This window comes from Elgaria multicarinata, chromosome 12, assembly GCF_023053635.1.
Source record: "Elgaria multicarinata webbii isolate HBS135686 ecotype San Diego chromosome 12, rElgMul1.1.pri, whole genome shotgun sequence".
Classification (NCBI taxonomy): domain Eukaryota; kingdom Metazoa; phylum Chordata; class Lepidosauria; order Squamata; family Anguidae; genus Elgaria; species Elgaria multicarinata.
In genome coordinates, this window is record NC_086182.1 from 6,432,013 (window position 1) to 6,450,602 (window position 18,590).

Genomic DNA, 18,590 nt, shown 5'->3' on the forward strand with positions numbered 1-18,590 from the left:
CTCCTCAGCCCTGCACATTCCCTCTTCTGAGGCGGTGTCGGGGATTCCTGATGCCGAGGAAGGAGCCTGCGGTTTCTGGTTGGTGTTCCGGGTCCCTTCTTGGTGGAAGGCGACCAATTGCTGGTCACCTTCCACCAGCCTCTGTCCCCAGATTGCCCAGAGCGACCTTCCACAGCGGCAGCACCATGTTGACGTCATCACTCCCTTTGAAAATGTCAGGGTAAATCCCTGATTTTTTTTCAAAGCGCAGCTTCTCAAAGAAGCCCCACCCCCCCAGTGGCTGCAAACCTGCGCCTACGTCATCTAACCGACGGGGTGCAGATCCACAGCCACCGTGGGGCTTTCCCCCCATGTAGACAGCCCCCAGGAAGCTCTCCCGCATGTGGCCCATTCAAAGCAACCGGGCCTGCACAGGAGCTTTGTAATTGTGCAAGAGAATTTCCCCACGGATCGTGCCCCACGGTAATTGACATGTATTTGTGTAGCGGAGTGGGGAGGGAATGCCATTTGAATTTTCCACCTTGGGCACCCAAATAATCCAGCAATAAACCAGCCTGCCTGCCGCGGGTTTGGTTTAGTTTTAACTCGTTTGGACATCAACTCTACTGCTCATTGTTTGGTGTACGGCAAAGGTTTCTCTTGACTTTTTCCTCCTTTTGCCCCCGTCTCTTGTCCTTCTCCTCCCCACTGTGCAACTTTGCGTCTAGCTCCACCAGTCAAGCCCCATCGCCAGTCTCTTATACAACGAGGGTCTTTGTATGCCAGGGTGTCAGGTAAACAGCATTTGTGCATGGAGTGAGGGGGCCACACTAACCCGTTGCCTGGATTGCATATGACATGGATGGACTGCATTAACTAAGCCTCTGTGGGACAGGCTGCCTTCCCCTGGGGATGCGGAACAGGGGGAGGAGAAAGGAGAGGGGGGGCCCTTTGCACCCCCCTTGTTCTTTGACAGTATGCACGTACAGGGCGAGGTGGGTTCAAATCGCCACTCAAGTCCAAAGTGGCCTTGGGCTGGGCTGGGCTGGGCTGGGCTGGGCTCGGCTCTCTCACACTCACCCTAGTCTGCCTTACAGGATCGTTGCAACGGTAGAAGGAGTAAGACTCCACGGGCGCTACTGAATTATGATCATACTCATGGCTTGTTCTTGTTGCTCTCATTTCTAGCACGTCCCTTGAAGACCTCTGCCAATTCAGTTACTGGCCCCAAATAAAGCACAAGGCTGCAGCTTGTCCTACACCAATTAACTATGGTGTGTTAATGAGCAGTTAGAAGGATGCCACTGCGAAGCAAAATGTAGAGCTCTGCTCAAGTTGAAAAGGGTCTTGGAAGTGGGGGTGGGCTGGCGGGGGTGGGGGGAGACTTGCCAGTAGCTGTTCTCATGTGCTGCATTACTCCATGCGGGATCATCGGGGCATGGGGAGATTGTTGTCCGTTGCGCATTTCTACTGCATTTTACCCATAGAACAGATTCTGCATTTCTGGATTGCAGCCGCAGTAGACAATTTACACAAAATGAAGCCTCAAATGTTAAACCAGGAAATCCAGGAATCTGTACACTAGCATTTCCTCTTATGCTTTTCCAACTCCTGTGCTTCTAAAAGGTGGCAATCTGACACACATTTACTTTGGACCTATTGGATCCTTGGTTTGGGGAACGAGCAGGATCAGCTTATTTATTTTAAGTCCTCTGCACAGTCCAGCCTAGGACATTTGCTTCGGACCATGTAAATGTGCATAGAGGTGCACTTAAAAATAATAATTTGATCTAGTTAATTTTTTTTCCAGTTGATCCATTTTTTAAAAAAAAAATCATTTGGTCCAGTTAATTCACCCCCCCCCCCGAGTTGTTCCATTTAAAACAAAAACAAAAACAAACATTTCATTTTCTGTGTCCCACATCCGTTACTCCATGCAGTAAGTTGCCCTATAGTTTAAGCCCTATTTGGATGGTGTTCTGTATGGGGGGAGAGAAAGATCCAAGCCGTGAATGAGGGGGGTAAGAGTGAAGGTTGATGGAGGAAGGCGGGCGCAGTGGGTTCTTGGCTCATCCTTCTCCTTGTCCAGTTTCAGAGGTGCGTTCTCCATCTCACATGAGTAACCTGAACCGCTCGGCGTCCCTCTGCTACCACGAACGCTCTGATTCCATCTCCTCCAACTTCAGCGGCAGCAACAACCAGCTCAATGCCAACGCCGGCTCCCAGTACATCTCAGACTTCAGCGTCCGCGCTCTCACGGACCTGCAGTATATCAAGGTGAGGCTTGGACTTGGTCTTTACCAAGTGCCAATGGAACCAGTGTCTGGGCTGCAGGCGGGGGCTCACAGGACCAAATCCCCCCTCCCATAGGGATGTCACGAACATCCAACTGGGTCCATGAGGACACCCCCGCCCCACATCCATCGCTTATGGACCCAGTCGTACGAGCTTGGCGTAGGCGCAGAACTGCGCCCGAGTGCACCCTAGCCCTCGCTGAGATTTTGGCAAGCACCCACCCTGGCTTCCAACATTGCACCTTTCCCCCCCCTTGGACACGGAATAATGGGCTCAAGTTATAGGAAGCCAGATTCTGGCTGGACATTAGGAAAAACTTTCTGACTGTTAGAGCAGTATGACAATGGAACCAATGACCTAGGGAGATGGTGGGCTCTCCCACCCTAGAGGCCTTCAAGAGGCAGCTGGACAGCCACCTGTCAGGGATGCTTTAGGACAGATTCCTGCATTGAGCAGAGGGTTGGACTCGATGGCCTTGTAGGCCCCTTCCAACTCTGCTATTCTATGATTCTAATGGCGGCCACCATTAATGCAGCGAGGGGAAACGCGACACCTTCCAGAGGCTCTGGAAATCGCGTTCTTCCCCCCCCCCCCACTCGCCAGTGAGGCCCTTAAAAGCTCTAGGGCCTTTAAGGCCCTCATTGGAGCAGGGGTGGGGGGTCAGCGCGATTTCCAGAGCCTCCGGAAGGTGTCGCATTTCCCCTTTCCATGCTAACGGTGTCCGCCATTAACACAGTGGGTGAGAAATGCGCACTTTCTGGAAGGTTGAGGAATTGCATACCTCCCCTGCTGCTTTAATAACAGCCACCATTAACACAGCAAGCCAGGGCAGGGGGCTCCGGGGCATCAGTGGGGTGGGGGCATCAGCAGTGGCGGTGTGAGCACTCACCAGTTTCACCCGCCCCTAGCCCTCCATGCTGTTTTTTTAAAAAACACCTCCGCATAGAAAGCTAGCTTGGCAGTGAGCAGACTTCTAGCCTAGTCATTTTCCTAACATGTTGCCTTTTCTGTGTGGAGGGATTGGTTCTTTTGCATGCAGGAATAGTCCGGCATTTCACCTGCTCCTCTCCAGCCCGAGTTGGATGTGCCCTTTGGGATCTTTAGCCTGGGCTGCTCGGGCTGTGTGCACACGCGGACTCGAACCCTGTGTGCGGAATCCAGCCTCCTGAGAGTCTCAGCTGTTTCTATATCCCATGGTTCTAGTCCTTGTGGTTGCAAATGTGTGGACAATGCCTGGAGAAATCTCAAAAAGCCAGAGGGAGCCAAGTAGGATTTCTAGCAGTCGAAGGATGGGGTGTCAGTAGCCCATGATTAACAGAACAGGATGTACTATACAAAGTGTGTGTGTGAAGATATATGAGTAAATTTGCTGAATCTGTATAATGTATACATATTGTGGAATATTATTTTAAGTAGTGCAGAATTTTGATTGATGTCGTTTTGAATTGCACACCGTGCTTCCCCAAACTGGGGCCCTCCAGATGTCTTGGATTGCAACTCCCATCATTCTCAGCTGTCTGGGAATGATGGAAGTTGCCATCCAAGACATCTAGAGGACCCAGGCTGAGGATGTCTGTTCTTCCCACGCTGAGCACTGCCGTGAGGGCTGAGGGCCTCTCTTTCTCCTCCACCTTGCAGATCACGCGCCTCCAGTACCAGAATGGTCTCATGGCCTCCCGCCTCGAGAGCTGCCCCCAATCCCCTGAGGGCAGCCCCCCCAAGCCGGACCCCTCCTTGCCGGAAAAGGGGGACTCTGTCCCCAAGCCGGACCCCTCCTTGCCAGAAAAGGGGGACTCCGTCCCCAAACCGGACTCCTCGTTGGACAAGGGCGACTCCACCCCCAAATCAGACACCTCCTTGTCGGAAAAGGGGGACTCCGTGGGGACCAATGAAACGACCACCCTCATGAACGAGAGGAACCGCCAGCATCACAAGACGAACCACAACCCCCCGGACGATGTCGTCTGACCCCGGCCTTTGGCGGCCTGGTCCGGCCCAGCTCGCCTTCACCCTTCCCTTCCAAAGACACGCCAGTGCCCACGAGAGGATGTTGATCGTGCACCTACAAACCTCAGGTAGCGGTTGTTGCAGCCGGGGAGACAGGGGGGGCGTCCCTCCACACCCAGATAACGTTTGTCTCTCAGCCACTCTCCCGCACCCCTCTGTTTCCCACGCAAGACAGCTCGATCTGTTAAGGGAGGCAGTGCAACCTCGAAGCAGCAGTACCTCGGCTCACCCTGACGAGGATACGGGTCTTGGATGCTAAAGGGAATCCTCCTTATGGAAAGCCGGAGCCTGAATTGCCTGCTGTGATCCAGATCCGCCCCGGTTTGCGTTCCAGCCGGGGCGGGGTGGGGAGGCCGGCTACCCACAGGATATCTAAAGGGAGGCCGCGTGGTGCTGCTTTTCCACGCTGGCTTTGGTTTTTTTATTTGAAGAGACGGAAATGGAAGCGAAGCAACAACATGGGCAGCGTCCTGGGTTTGCTTGATCGGGTTCTCTCTCTCTCTCTCTTTCTCTCTCTCTCTCTCTCGACCAAGAGCTGCTGGGGAGACCCTCCCTGCCTCCATTCCAGTGGCACATAGGTACAGAGATTGCTCAGAACTTGCCTGAAGGAGATCAGGGCGAGAGCAAGCGGCCGGCGGCCGTCTCTTGATAAGACAGGAATCCTTTTCCCATCTCAGGGAGTTCTGAATCTTGTGTTGTCTGGGGGGATATGTTCTTCTTCTTAATATTATTACTATTTTTATATTTTATCAAGCCGGCTGGGTGTTTGATAGGAGAGAAATACCTGACAAGCACGGGGAACTAAACAGGTTGAAAAGTTTATAGAATCTTTTTTCTTTTTTTTTCTGGAGGGACCTCTGTTTCTGGGGTTGGGGATGGGCCTTTCCCATTCAAGTTCTCTTCTCATTTGGTTTCAGCCTGGTGCGCCATGCTCAAGGAATCATAACCAAGCCAAGTGATATGACAAGGGGTCGTGTCCCAGGGGTGCTTGGATGAATTGTACCAATTCATATTGCAGGGGAAAGCTTCCCTATATATATATATATATATATATATATATATATATATATATATATATTTAAAAAAAACCCAAAGCTCTCCGCAAATTGAAAACTTAGAGCAGGGAAATGGCTAGGCCATAACATTTTCCCTTGATGTGCTCATTTTCTTCTTGCAGGGGGTTATATTCTTAGTTGTTGGGCTTGTTGTTCTTGCTTTAAACAGAGGAACATTCCAAAATGATCTTTTCAAGTCTCAAACGGTACCTCCTGTTCTAACGTGTTTGTAGATCAGGCCGAGAAAATGCATCCTCAGACTTTTAATTTCGAGGTACCACACGCCCTGGCTCGACAGGTCAGAGGCACTCACAAAATCAATTGTGGGATACGGTTAGTAGTGACAATTGGACCCACAAGGTTGGGGGCTGCATTGGAAACTAGTTGATGGGCGCTGTCCCGTAGCTCTGTACCCTTTTGTGGATGCAGAAGTTTTAAACATCTTTTGGAGATGGCTCCAACATGTGTCTATAATTGTAATAATAAATTGTATTTTGTTTTGTTCCTGAAGCCTGATTTGGATCTAATTTGATCTCAGTTTACTTGTTGAGCCCAACGGAGGCATCCTTCATTGGCACGTGTGAAAATAGTTAATTCATGCAATCCGTTTTTACGAGGCAAACGGCACCACGAGGAAACCTGGGACATTTCGACACAAGGCTTTCATTGTGCGCGATTGCGATCGGTCAGTCGCTTTTTTGACGGGTCCTTTATATGACTTGATCAACGTCCCGGGCTCCTCCCATGCTTTCTTGCCGTTATAGCAGCGAGATTCTCAGTGGGGAAAACGCAATAAGGGATTTTGAAGCGCGATAATTTTGCAGTGAATTTCCAGATGCTGGCGATATCACAGCGCCATCTACTGGCTGTGTAATTAAACATATAGAACTTGCTCAGAAAACAAACAAACAACAACCTGGAAACAATCACGTGTAAAAGAGGCGACCTTAATCCCGCAAGGAATCTGGAATCAGAAGCCTCGCAAGAGCATGGGATTTTAGCCACGTGTGGAGAAGCACCTGGTCCCCTCCATTCTTCTGTAGTGACCTTGAATAAACACGATTCCACTGGGTGGAATGAGGACACCGCTGCAGGAGATCACGATGGTTACATTTCAGAGGTAAAATCTCATTTGGTTAGGCCTCCATATAAAATGAATTCAACTGCAACCTACCTGGGTATGGCTGTTGAGCAGTGCGTAGGCTTATCTGATCGTAGCTCTTCATAAACAAGGCGGTAGGTCTGATCAGTGGGTGGAGGTGAGTGGACGAATAATCCTATTTGATTCATGTAGATCAACCATCTGCACACTGGATCCCCTGCCAATGCGTCGGACTACTATAAATTATAGGGAGCTATAGTTGTAAGCATCGCTGGCTATGGGATTTGGACAGTTTTGGAGCCCAGCCCATCTGGAGAGCACCAGGTTGTGGAAGGCCGATCTAGACAGATGTTGCATTTTAAGAATAATCACACCGGGCTCGTCTCCCAAGGTGTGAAGCCAGCCTCGCCACGCATGTTACAAACCAGCAAGTCAAAGGTTGGACTGGCAGGTCGCTCTCCGTGTGTGTCAGGTGGGTCACTGGCGAGGTTGCTCAGAAGTAGGGGGGGGTGTATGTTCGCCCTCACTCTCCAGCTTACCAACCAAAATTCAGAATCCAGGTTTCAGTCAGAACTCTAAAAGAACTATCCAATGTCAGTGGGGCTGTGAATCCGCTCTGGGTTTCCCTCAGATCCAGACAGAACTCTAAAGGAGCTCTCCAAGGGGCAGTGAATCCGCTCCTGGTTTCAGTTAGAACTCTAAAGGAGCTCTCCAAGGTGCAGTGGAGCAATGAATCCGCTCCTGGTTTCAGTTAGAACTCTAAAGGAGCTCTCCAAGGTGCAGTGGGGCAATGAATCCGCTCCTGGTTTCAGTTAGAACTCTAAAGGAGCTCTCCAAGGTGCAGTGGGGCAATGAATCCGCTCCTGGTTTCAGTTAGAACTCTAAAGGAGCTCTCCAAGGTGCGGTGGGGCAATGAATCTGCTCCTGGTTTCAGTCAGAGCCAGCGAAGGAGAGCTCCTTTAGAGTTCTGACTGGCTCTGACTGAAACCAGGAGCGGATTCATTGCCCCACGGACATCGGAGTCATCAGACTCAACGGGGAGGGAGGCACTTTCACGAGTTCTCCTCTTACAGCCCGACACATCCGTGCCTGTGGCTGCTGCTCCCGCTTTTCTGCCTTGCTGCTCCTTCTGCTTGGAGCTGCCTCCCAGAACACCTGCCTGCAGCCACCTCTCTCGTCTCCAACCCCATCTTTAAAGACTCCTCTTTCCATGCGGCCTTTAGTCACCATGCCTGGCCGCAAGAGTGGGCAACTTTGTGTGTGGGCAACACTCGTACTGCTGCACTGCTGAAATTCGGGGTTGGCATAAAAACAATTCAGTGGTTTACCATTGAAATTTGGTGGCAAATCACTACAGGGACTTAAAAGGGCCATATTTAGCTTGAAAACAAGCGACATTGGGCACTTTTGAATCTGTGCAGCAGTTTGCAAACGGACAATCTTTGGGCAGCGACCACTGCTGAATTTTGGAAGTAGAGGGGGCCACAGGCATGGCCATGGGTGGCAGTTGGTGGTCCACACAGTGCATTTTGCCAGCCCTCCTGCCTTATGGAAACGAAACCTAAGTACATGTAATTGAACTAACGCATTCACCTGTTTACCCCACCTCCATTTTGTTCTCCTTCCACCTTTATGTTGAATTCAAGGTTCCATGCAGGCACCAGTTGAGAGTGTTTTGAGTTGAGAGTGTTTTGATGATGATGATGATGATGATGATAATAATAATAATAATAACAATATGATGATGCTACAGGCACTAGCCAATAAGCCCCTAACCACAGTGTTTTTATCATGCACCCACCCAGGTTTAAATTGAACTGCTCAGATAACCTGCAGGATTATAATCATTTCCCGGGGGAAATGTGTGTGTTGGGGTTATGTTTTGTTCCCCCCCCCCAATGCTTGTTCCAGGACCCAAATAATATTTCTTTGTATTTTGAGAGTGCTATCAAATTTCCTGCACACTCTTAAAATGTTCCGCCAGACTTTACATACAAATTATCTGCTCCAAATTCTCTTCCGTTGGTCTCTGTCTAAATCCAGGAGCAAGCCATCTGACTATACAAACAGATTTCAGTGACAGAAGGAACACGGGAGCCGGGAGGAAGGCATATCTGGGTTCTTCCATCTGCAAGTAATGCAGTTGTTTTTGCAATCTCCTCTTATGCAGGGTGTCCATATGGAAAGGAGGACCGGGCTCCTGTATCTTTAACAGTTGTGTAGAAAAGGGAATTTCAGAAGGTTTGATTTGTATGCATACAATACCTGGTGAAATTCCCTCTTCATCACAACAGTGAAAGCTGCAGGAGCCCTGCCCTCTTTTGTGTCTGGTCACTCTAGCTATACTCCTGCAGTTTCAATTGTTGTGATGAAGAGGGAATTTCGCCAGGTGCTGCATGCATGCAAATGACACCTGCTGAAATTCCCTTTTCAATACAATTGTTAAAGATAAAGGATCCTTGTCCGTGCAGGACACGGAATAACGGGCTCAAGTTAAAGGAAGCCAGATTTCAGCTGGACATCAGGAAAAAGTTCCTGACTGTTAGAGCAGTGCGACAATGGAATCAGTGACCTAGGGAGGTTGTGGGCTCTCCCACACTGGAGGCCTTCAAGAGGCAGCTGGACAACCATCTGTCAGGGATGCTTTAGGCTGGATTGCTGCATTGAGCAGGGGGTTGGACTCGATGGCCTTGTAGGCCCCTTCCAACTCTGCTATTCTATTCCATATGGTCACCCTATTCAATCATCCCCTGAAAACTGGCAGCTGCCGAATGTCGAGCTGGCAATGGCGTGTAGATTGTAGTGTTTGGAGAAATTGTGGTGTTTGAATTGGCTGGGAGGCTCTCTTGGTTGAGATGCTCTTCTCCGGAATGAAGCAGCCCTCAAATCCCTTTGCAAGGCAAACCTAGGGTTGCGAGGGTGCTCAGCTTGTAGTGAAACCCGCATTTGAATCCTGACGGCACCACCATTTCTTTGGTGAATCTTGGCATGGCAATGGATGGGTCACAGACTCATCACCCGAGTTTTTCATCCATAGAACTTGAAATTAAGGGTTGCCAAAATTTCAACCAGTATCTGTAGCTGTGCCTTTAACGAGCAGCTTGATCTGGGGACAATAGTGGATGATAATACTTCGCTCCATGCCATGAACTGATTTTTGGTGTAATGAAAGGCACAACCATATTAAAGATTGTTTCAGTACAAAGTTTATCCTTATTACGACCTCCTCCCCAAAAGGGGAAACTACTGGGCATTGCCCAAACCTATGAATTCAAGAAGCTTTAGGTACATTGTATCTCCAACAATTATTTAAGTTAGACAAACCCTTACTGAAAACGCGTTGCGGAGTCCAATAGATCCAAAACAACATTTTCTGCTGATTAAGATGTAGCCTAAAATCCATAGAAGCTTCAGATACAGAGGCTGGGGTGACAATCCACTGATTGGGCAAAATAGAACACTCCAATTCTCTATTCCAGCCCTGTCTTAAACCACGGGTATCATATTTATTTACTACTATTACTAAATGCTTGTATATATGGGTCGTGGGTCGACGTGTCTGTTCAGCTGCTATAAGTATTTCTAACAATAATGGAGGCTCTGAAGCTGTGAAAGCAGCCAGACCAAACCTAGATTCCAGCTAGTGTTGCAATTGCAAGTATTGCCATTCAGCCGTAGTAGGTAAATTATATTTAGCACATAAATCAGAAAATGACAAAAACTCGCCGTCTGGGCCTATTAATTGATCCAAAGTAAAAATCATCTTATCCATCCATGTCTTCCACAAGAAAGCTTCCTTTCCAGTTCTTAAATCTGTATTTCCCCGTAAAGTCAATTTTGCATGAGAGAATGGATTGGACTGTAATTGACGTGATACTGTACGCCACACCACTCTAGCAGCCAAAATGGTAAGAGGGGGGCTGTTTATTCTAACATGTCGAGAACTGAGTGCTGTCCATTTGGGGAAAGGTTCTAACCATGAGGATTCCAGAACTGACCTGGGTGGCAAATCTAAGCGAACTGGAAAAGACCAAAACTTAGTACAAGCCAATGGATAGACCCGATGGTGCAAAGCAAGGCCTGGAAAACCAAACCCACCTTCTTTAATTAGAAGCTCAATCCGTTTCAAGGATATTCGAGGTGATGAAGAATTTACAAAACAAAGCATTACATTTTTGAAAGTATTTGCCTGGTATAAATAAAGGAATCTCATGCATAACATAGAGAATTCGAGGTGTAACTTTCATCTGAAGTGTGTTGATTTTACCCACAAACTTAACTTTAACGGTGCCCCTCTATCTATATCTCGTGCAATCTCACTAATCAGCTTATTCAAATTTATTTTAATCAAATGAGTATTCCCGGATAGGTAATAAAATCAGGGCACCATCGAAATTGACCATTAGCCAACACACTAGGAAATATCCTGCCTCTAATCGGCATCAATTCAGACTTTGACCAATTAATTGAATAACCGCACAGATCACTAAAAGTACTAATCAAGTTCATCAAAGCAGGAATAGATGATGAAAGGTACAACCATAGGGCAAGCTGGTTCACCCTCCATCCACCCTAAATTTACCTACCCAATCAGTTGGCAGGACAGAGAAGCCGACGTCCAGTTCTGCCTTCAAGGCAGCCCTTGGCAAACTCTGATTTGCATTGTCTGCCAAGGTGCATTGTGGGATCATAACCTGCCTAGCACTCTTGACAGCAGCCTAGAGGTGTAGCAGATGGAGGTGATAAAATGTCAAGGCGGTAGAGTCAGTGGTGCCACTGCAAACGCTCCCCTGTATTAGAAACAACAATGCCAGGTCCAACAAGCAGAAAACTAGCACATCAGATGAAAACCAAGGAGAGGGCTGGATTCGATCCTGCCATGCTGTTTTTCTACTTGCGGGGTGGTGGTTGTTGCTCTTTTTATGTACCCTCAAAATGTGACCACCTACCTGTATTCTAACACCTGATTCCCCTGCTCATCTAGGCCATACCAGTAACACCCTCCTTAATCCTTGCTTCCTGTCTTTGCCTAAGCAGAATGGACTTTGAATTATTGGGTTTGTTTATAGTCATATTTGATTCTGGAAATCTATTGGGGAAGGCAGCTTTTTCCTTTACCCTGTGACAGTTTCGGAAGACTATGCAGAAGGCCAAGATCCGTCAACGCCCAAGAAATGGCATCCATTCTCCCCCACCCTTTCAATGCAGGGATATCTTAAATGGATCTTTGTGCTTTTAAACAGCTTTAATTTAATTTCACTGTACATGTGTTTCATTTGAATGTAGCTTTTTGTCTGACTTTTAAATTTCTGTTGCATGGGGCAGGGGGATTGTTGAGGTTTATTTCCCTTTTTTTAAAAAAAGAAATATTATTATTCCTAAGGAAAGCACAGTGGTTTCTCAACATTTGCCCCTTTGTGGGTGACATGATGTAATTTATTGTCTTTTTTTCTGATTTTAAAATACAAGCACTAAACTTAAGATCCCAGCTCCCATGAGGGAGATATGCTTTAAAAAAAAATGAAATAAATAATATTATCAAATCAAAATGTGGTGGAAAATATTGGTGATTTTTAGCTCTAAACTTCTTAGTTGGTTTGCTCCTTTAGTTTGGGAGAGATCAAGGCTGCAATCCTGAAAGTAGGTTGTGTTGAAGCCAGTAAGATTTAATTCCCAAGAGCACAATCCACTAGGCCTACTGGTTTTTTAGTCAACTGCTGCTCCTGTGTCTTTACACCAGTTCTTTGCTGCTTATCTACAGGCTGATTTCTGTGGATGTTGCTAATGTTAAAGGCAAATGAACAGGTGAAGCCATTTCTTTCTGGTCAATTGGCAGCCCTACAATTCACCAGGAAGTCCTCTTGCACGTGATCCATTTAAACTTGGAGTAGTTCTCTTCCACAGCACCTATTAACGCTAGTCTGCCTCTTGCTGAAAACGTTCCTAGCGGAGCAAGACGTTGTAACCAGGATTAGAGTTTTAACCGTATTTTATTCTACTTCATTAGCAGGTGGTGTTTATCTCCTTGCAGTTAACATCTGCTCATTTTAATGGATGTAGCTAGCTACTGTTTAAATGCAGAGGAGTAGGCCAGGCTAACTCTTTGATCTGATCAGTTGGCAACCCAATTTTGCTCTGATTTAAATGGTACTGCAACACACACATTCCAGTACCTTTTATTTATCAGGAACGCTTGACAATTGTTCTATTTTCCTTCCCTGGCAAACCACTATCCCCATTTCTCCTCTTAAATGTTCGTTTCCATTGCTGCAGGTGGTCCTTGTTGGAGGAATCCACAGTGGAATCAAATAAGTTTTGGATTTTTTTATGAATCCAACCCATGGGTTCTGTAACAGACTGTTTTTTCGCATGAATTCCATGAACTAGAGCACTGGGGTTTCTGAAATTTTATGCAAATTTTGTTGTAGAAAAATACAGTCGGGGGGGGGGGGAGCAAGGAACCACCAGCCAAAAATGCACATTTCCCCCCATTAGGCTAAAGTATGAAAATGCGCATTTTGGGATGATTTGCGCATTTTGGGGATGAGATTTGTACATTTGCACGAATGGAAATTTGGGCAATTGGGAAAAATCTGATTCTGCAAATGACTGGATGATGGAACAAAAGGCACCTGATAATCCATGAAACACAGTTGGAACAGAATTTAGAAAATCTGTACATCCCTAGCTGCTGCCCTCTCCCCATGGTCTCGAAGTTGAATATCTGGTGGGGTGGATTGGGTGGGAGCAACTACATCTTATTCATAGAATAGTAGAGTTGGAAGGGTCCTATAAGGCCATCAAGTCCAACCCCCTGCTCAATGCAGGAATCCACCTTAAAGCACGCCTGACAGATGGCTGTCAGGTTTAATACATGCACACACATGAACACTGAGGCATTGCGTGGGGCACAGCTTGCACTTTTAGATCCTGAAACTGGGGAGGTTCATTTTGACATCGTATAATATTTAAATTGGAGCAGGGTGCAATAAACTCATCAGCAATGGTGGGACCCTCAGCTGGTGAACCACTCTTGGTATAAGGGCAACCCTGCCTACTAGCTAATGGAGATCATACCTTAGTTCAAGTATCTTTACGTTTTGCAGCTCTTAAATCATAACGTTGCTTCTAGAAATAGAAAGCCAGGCCAAATATTCAAACGTTGAGTATTCTGTTACAAATTTATCGAAAGAAATTACTGGCAATACGTGTTCGGCAAATAGCGCTGGGCAGGTCCAGATTCCGTAGCACCATCACTGACATGCATTTGAAGCACGCGTCCGAAAAGGAGCCCAGCCCAGCCTTTCACCATTCCTCGAGCATCCTGCTTGCGACATATCATTTGCCCTATAAAGCTCCATTGAACACCAAAATTAAAATGGGGAAACCCGGCCCTTTGGATTTAGATTGATGGAGGAGGAGGAGACTCGGAGACCCCTGGGATGCAGAGGAAATTGTGCAGGTGCTCACAGGGCCAGTGCTACCATAGAGGCCACTCAGGCAGCCGCCTAGAGCGCCAAGCTAAGAGGGGCACCGGGCACAGCGCAGCACTCACGCGCGTTGGCTGTGGGCCGGCCTGGCTCGAGGATTCAGCTGGGCCTGGGCGGGCGAGATGGCGCCCTGCGCCCGCCCAGCCGAAGCGAAGCCAGGGATACTGGGGTGGGTGGGGCGGCTCCACGTTCGGACTTCCGGAATGCGCCCGGAAGAGAGAGAGAGAGAGAGAGAGAGAGAGAGAGAGAGAGAGAGAGAATGTATGGGTGAATGGAGTGCAGGGGGTCTTTGAGTGAATGCATGTGTTCATGCATGTGTTTGTTTGGAGTGAGTGATGTTGAGTGTGTGTGTGCGCGCGCGCGTGTGAGTTGGGGGGATGATTTGGAGCTGATATTCCTATTAAATAATGTATTTTAGACCCATAGACATTCCTTTCCAATTTGTTTGCTATAATTGGCATGACATATTTCTTATTTATTTTATTTATTTATTTAAAGCATTTTTATAGTGCCGCCTCACCTTTTCTGGCATTGAGGCGCTTTACAATAACACATAAAACAATTCCATTAAAACCCTCAACCCACATTACAACAATTCCATTAAAACCCTCACCCTCAAACCATTAAAAGCCCTCAACCCCAATTTAAACCACCCCCTCCCCAGACTCTTGTGAAAATAAAAACGCCTTACAAAGGCGTTTGAAGCAATTGAGAGTGGGAGCCTGTCTACTCTCCAGTGGCACATTGGTCCATAACCAGGGGCCAGCCACTGAAAAAGCCCCGGCACATTCCAATTTGTAGCGGGGGGACCATCAGGGCACCCTGCTTCTGAGAGCGAGTCTGCCAATGGTGAGACACAGGAGAAAGGCGAGTGCTCAGGTATCCAGGACCCAAGCAATGCAGGGCTTTATACATGGTTAACAAAACCTTGTAGTGCACCCTAGCAGCCACCGGCTTTATTTTCTTGTACTTTAAAATAAATTTAGCGGTTTCAAGTTTTATGCTTCTTATTTTTTCCAGGAAACATCTGTTCTTAAAAATCAAAGTTGGCATTTTGTGTGTGTGTGTGTGTGTGTGTGTGTGAAAGTAACTCACCTTGCCAAGGGCGCAAAATAGTCTGGCACCGGCCCTGGGTGCTCACCGCCCAAGTGCCCTTTCAAGACCGTAGTTAGTGGCTCTATCTCCATCACAGAAGGGTAGTTGAAGCTGGTTCCCCTGGCCAAGATAGACAAATAGATCAGGTCTTAAGGCAGCTTCTTGCGGTCCCGTGGCTTCTTCGTGGCGTAATGGAAGCTCCCGGCTTTCCCACAAGGGGGCAGCAATGAACTGGAAGAATAGAAAAAGAAAACGTGAACTATGTTGGGCGTAAGAAAAATACCAACGTCCCTTTAGGGCGATAACTTTGTGTGCAGATCTCGTATGGAAAATGATGGGTCTTTCAATATTTCTACTGAGGGGGTTGGATAAATTCCTGGAGGAGAAGGGTTCAGATGACACAACAAACTGTGCTGGCGAGGGTAATTATGCAAACCCAAGCGGCATGCAGCCAGCAAGCACAAGGCTAGCAACAGCTATTCGTCCTGATGGCTATGTGCTACCTCTGGTATCAGCAGCAGTAAGCCTGTGTTAACCAGTTGCTGGGGAACATGGGCTGGAGGGTGCTATTGCACCCATTTCTTGCTTGTGGGTCCCTGGCTGATGGTTGGTTGGCCACTGTGTGGACAGAGTGCTGGCCTAGATGGACCCTCGGTCTGATCCAGCATTTGGGCCCTTCTTATGTTCTTCCAGATTGATGAGGACAAGCAATGCATGGTGGGACGCCCTGCTTCTCGCCCTGCTTCTGAGCTCCCGGGCTCAGACTGCTGTTAGAAACAGGACACTGGGCAAGGAGGAGGCCCCACTTGCTCTGATTCTGCCTGGCTAGTTTATTGCATTGTATTCTTCGGGAGAAGAAGAGGGTGACCTTGCAAGCCACTTTGCCACACCGCACTTGCTCCTCCCTTGAGCAGACCCATTAACCCCGAAGGGGCGAGGGCAGGGCTCCTCCTATCAGGCCTGATAATCCGATTACCCTTTCCAGCCACCCAGGCTCTTCATTCACACACAAACACCAGCATTTCTTCGGGGGCAATGAAAAGTTTACTGCTTGATTTAACCCCTAGTTTCTGTCATAGGCTGGTGCATCACCCTGTGCCCTCGTGCAGAACCAATCCCCTTGCTGGTCTGTTTCATTAAAATCTCTCCTCCATTTTTGTGCACCAGGCACCCAAGGTGAAGGACAGCAATAGCAAACAAACTCACAATCTGCTAATGCAGCCTCCCCCCCCCAAAAAAAAACACCTGGATCCTAGGAGTTGTGGCCCCACACATCTTGGGGGAACCAAAGGCTAAATGAAAGCATCTTTGCATTTGTTTGTCTCTCTGTGTGTTTTGAAGAACAGCCACCGAAGGGGCAGGGGAGAGAGAATCCAGATTGGGACTGTTGCACAGCTGGAGGGATTTTTATTATGCTTTTCACCCTGGCCCCATCCAGTGCAGTCCTGGTTAAAATATCCCCCAAAAGCTGCTAATTGCCCCAGGGGACAAATACATAACATGTTGTTTGGCCCTTTGGCACATCTTTTATGCGCTTATTTTTTAAACCTCCAGCCTGAATAATGACACCAAGGCGCCATCAGCGTGGACAGTGTTTTGCAGTATAACAACCAGAGCGTCCAGGCAGGGGCTTCCTAGCATCAGATGAGAAGCAGTGTGGTGTAGTGGCTAAAGCGTTGGACTGGGAGTCGGGAGACCCGGGTTCTAGTCCCTACTCGGCCATGGAAGCCCACTGGGTGACTTTGGGCCAGTCACAAACTCTCAGCCCAGCCTACCTCACAGGGTTGTTGTTGTGAGGATAAAATGGAGGGGAGGAGGAGGATTATGTACATCACGTTGGTTCCTTGGAGGAAAAAAGGCAGGATAAAAATGCAACAACAACAACAACAACAATAATAAATAATGGCACTGTGCAGAGCTCCAACTTTTGCAACTAAGATTGTAGTGCCTGAATTTGCTTTCCTTTTCCCCCTCCTCCTCCTCCCTCCCAATCCCCTTTCCTTTTGTGTCATGTCTTTTAGATGGTAAGCCAGTGGGCAGGGAGTGTCAAGAAATAATTTTGTAAGCCGCTGTGAGAGCCTTTTTTTTGCTGAATGGCGACATAAAAATGCTTAAATAAATAAATAAACTTTTCTTCCTTAACAGATATTCCGTGAGTTAAGGGAAAAGTTGGAAGAAGTGCTGGGAAATCAAGAGATGGTTACAAGTGGGTGACAAGGACGTTGGGATCCCCCCCCCCAAATAAAAATATATCTGTGAATGAGGCAGGGTGATGGTGCAATAAAAGCCTTTTCTGGAAACACAGAATAAGTCCCTGACCCCAAGGAGCTTACAATCGGCAACATGACCAGGGGAGGAGGAGGCCACAAAGATAGGAAAGAGGGGTGGGGGGAACAGCATAGACAGGATGACCGTGTGTTCTGTTTAATTCATTGATACGTGCCAAGGCTTCATTTCGGTAGTGGGTGAGATCTGTGCCAAAGACTTAATAGGAAAGTTGGGGAAGGAACAGCAAGAAAGAGAGAGACAGAGAGCATTACCCAGATGCCCTGTGCGGCAGGCCCAGGCCTAAGGGGTAGCCAGGGACAAAGGGCAGAGTCCTCTGGGGGAGCAGGAGACCTTCTGGAAGAGCTCTGTGCAATTCAAAAGCTGGCATCCTGGAACCAGGACCAGCTTCAGCCTCATGGTATTGTTGTGCTAATCTTGCGGCCAAGGCTTATGGAAGGGGTGGGCCATTTATGGCGCTTCCAGATGTATCAGCCAACAAACTCCCGTCAGCCCTAGCCAGCATATAGCCCAATGGTGAGGGATGATGGGAGTTGTGGGCCAAAACATCTGGAAAGCCGCAAGGCATCTCCCCTCCACAGGTTTATAGGATGCATTTAAAACAACCTGTATGAAAGCACCCTTAAGAGTAACCATGTATGATAAGCCTGCCCTGTGCATGCTTACTCTGAAGTAAGTTCCCCTGCTGAGGCCCATGGAGTTTACTGCAATGTAAGGCGCCCTGCAGAGGACGGCAGCGTTTACACTATGTCTTTGGCTTAGGCTGTTGCAGCGCCTGTGCACTTTTACTTGGAAGTAAATCCCATTGGAATCCGTTGGAAGCCAGCATGCCTAGGCGCTGGCTACACCTTTGCGGTCCAGGAGCCACCTTACCCTGGAGCAAGCCCCAGCGAAACTCAAGAGAGACTTATCCATAAGCAAACATGCACATGATATCATCATCATCATCATCATCTCTATCTCTATACCCAGGGCCAGTGCTACCATAGAGGCCACTCAGGCAGCCGCCTACAGCACCAAGCTAAGAGGGGCGCTGCGTTGTTGGCTGTGAGCTGGGCCGGCCCCAGGATTCAGCTGGGCCTGGGCGGGCGAGATGGCGCCCCACGCACGCCCAACCGAAGCGAAGCCAGGGACGCTGGGGTGGGGGTGCTCCACGTTCGGACTTCCGGAACACGCCCGGAAGAGAGAGAGAGTATGTATGGGTAAATGGGGTCTTTGAGTGAATGCATGTGTTCATGCGTGTGTTTGTTTGGAGTGAGTGATGCTGAGTGTGTGTGTGTG

General features: G+C 48.1%; 1 protein-coding gene across 1 annotated transcript in view; it reads left to right on the plus strand.

Moving 5' to 3' along the window:
- The window catches only part of CNNM4 (cyclin and CBS domain divalent metal cation transport mediator 4), an 82,871-nt gene extending 77,563 nt beyond the window's left edge, over window positions 1-5,308 (plus strand). The window contains exons 6-7 of the mRNA XM_063139071.1: window positions 2,069-2,256; window positions 3,913-5,308. Of these exons, the coding sequence (XP_062995141.1) occupies window positions 2,069-2,256; window positions 3,913-4,242 (518 nt within the window). The 3' untranslated portion in view covers window positions 4,243-5,308. The remainder of the gene's footprint in view (window positions 1-2,068; window positions 2,257-3,912) is intronic.
- The last annotated feature ends 13,282 nt before the right edge of the window (window positions 5,309-18,590 follow it).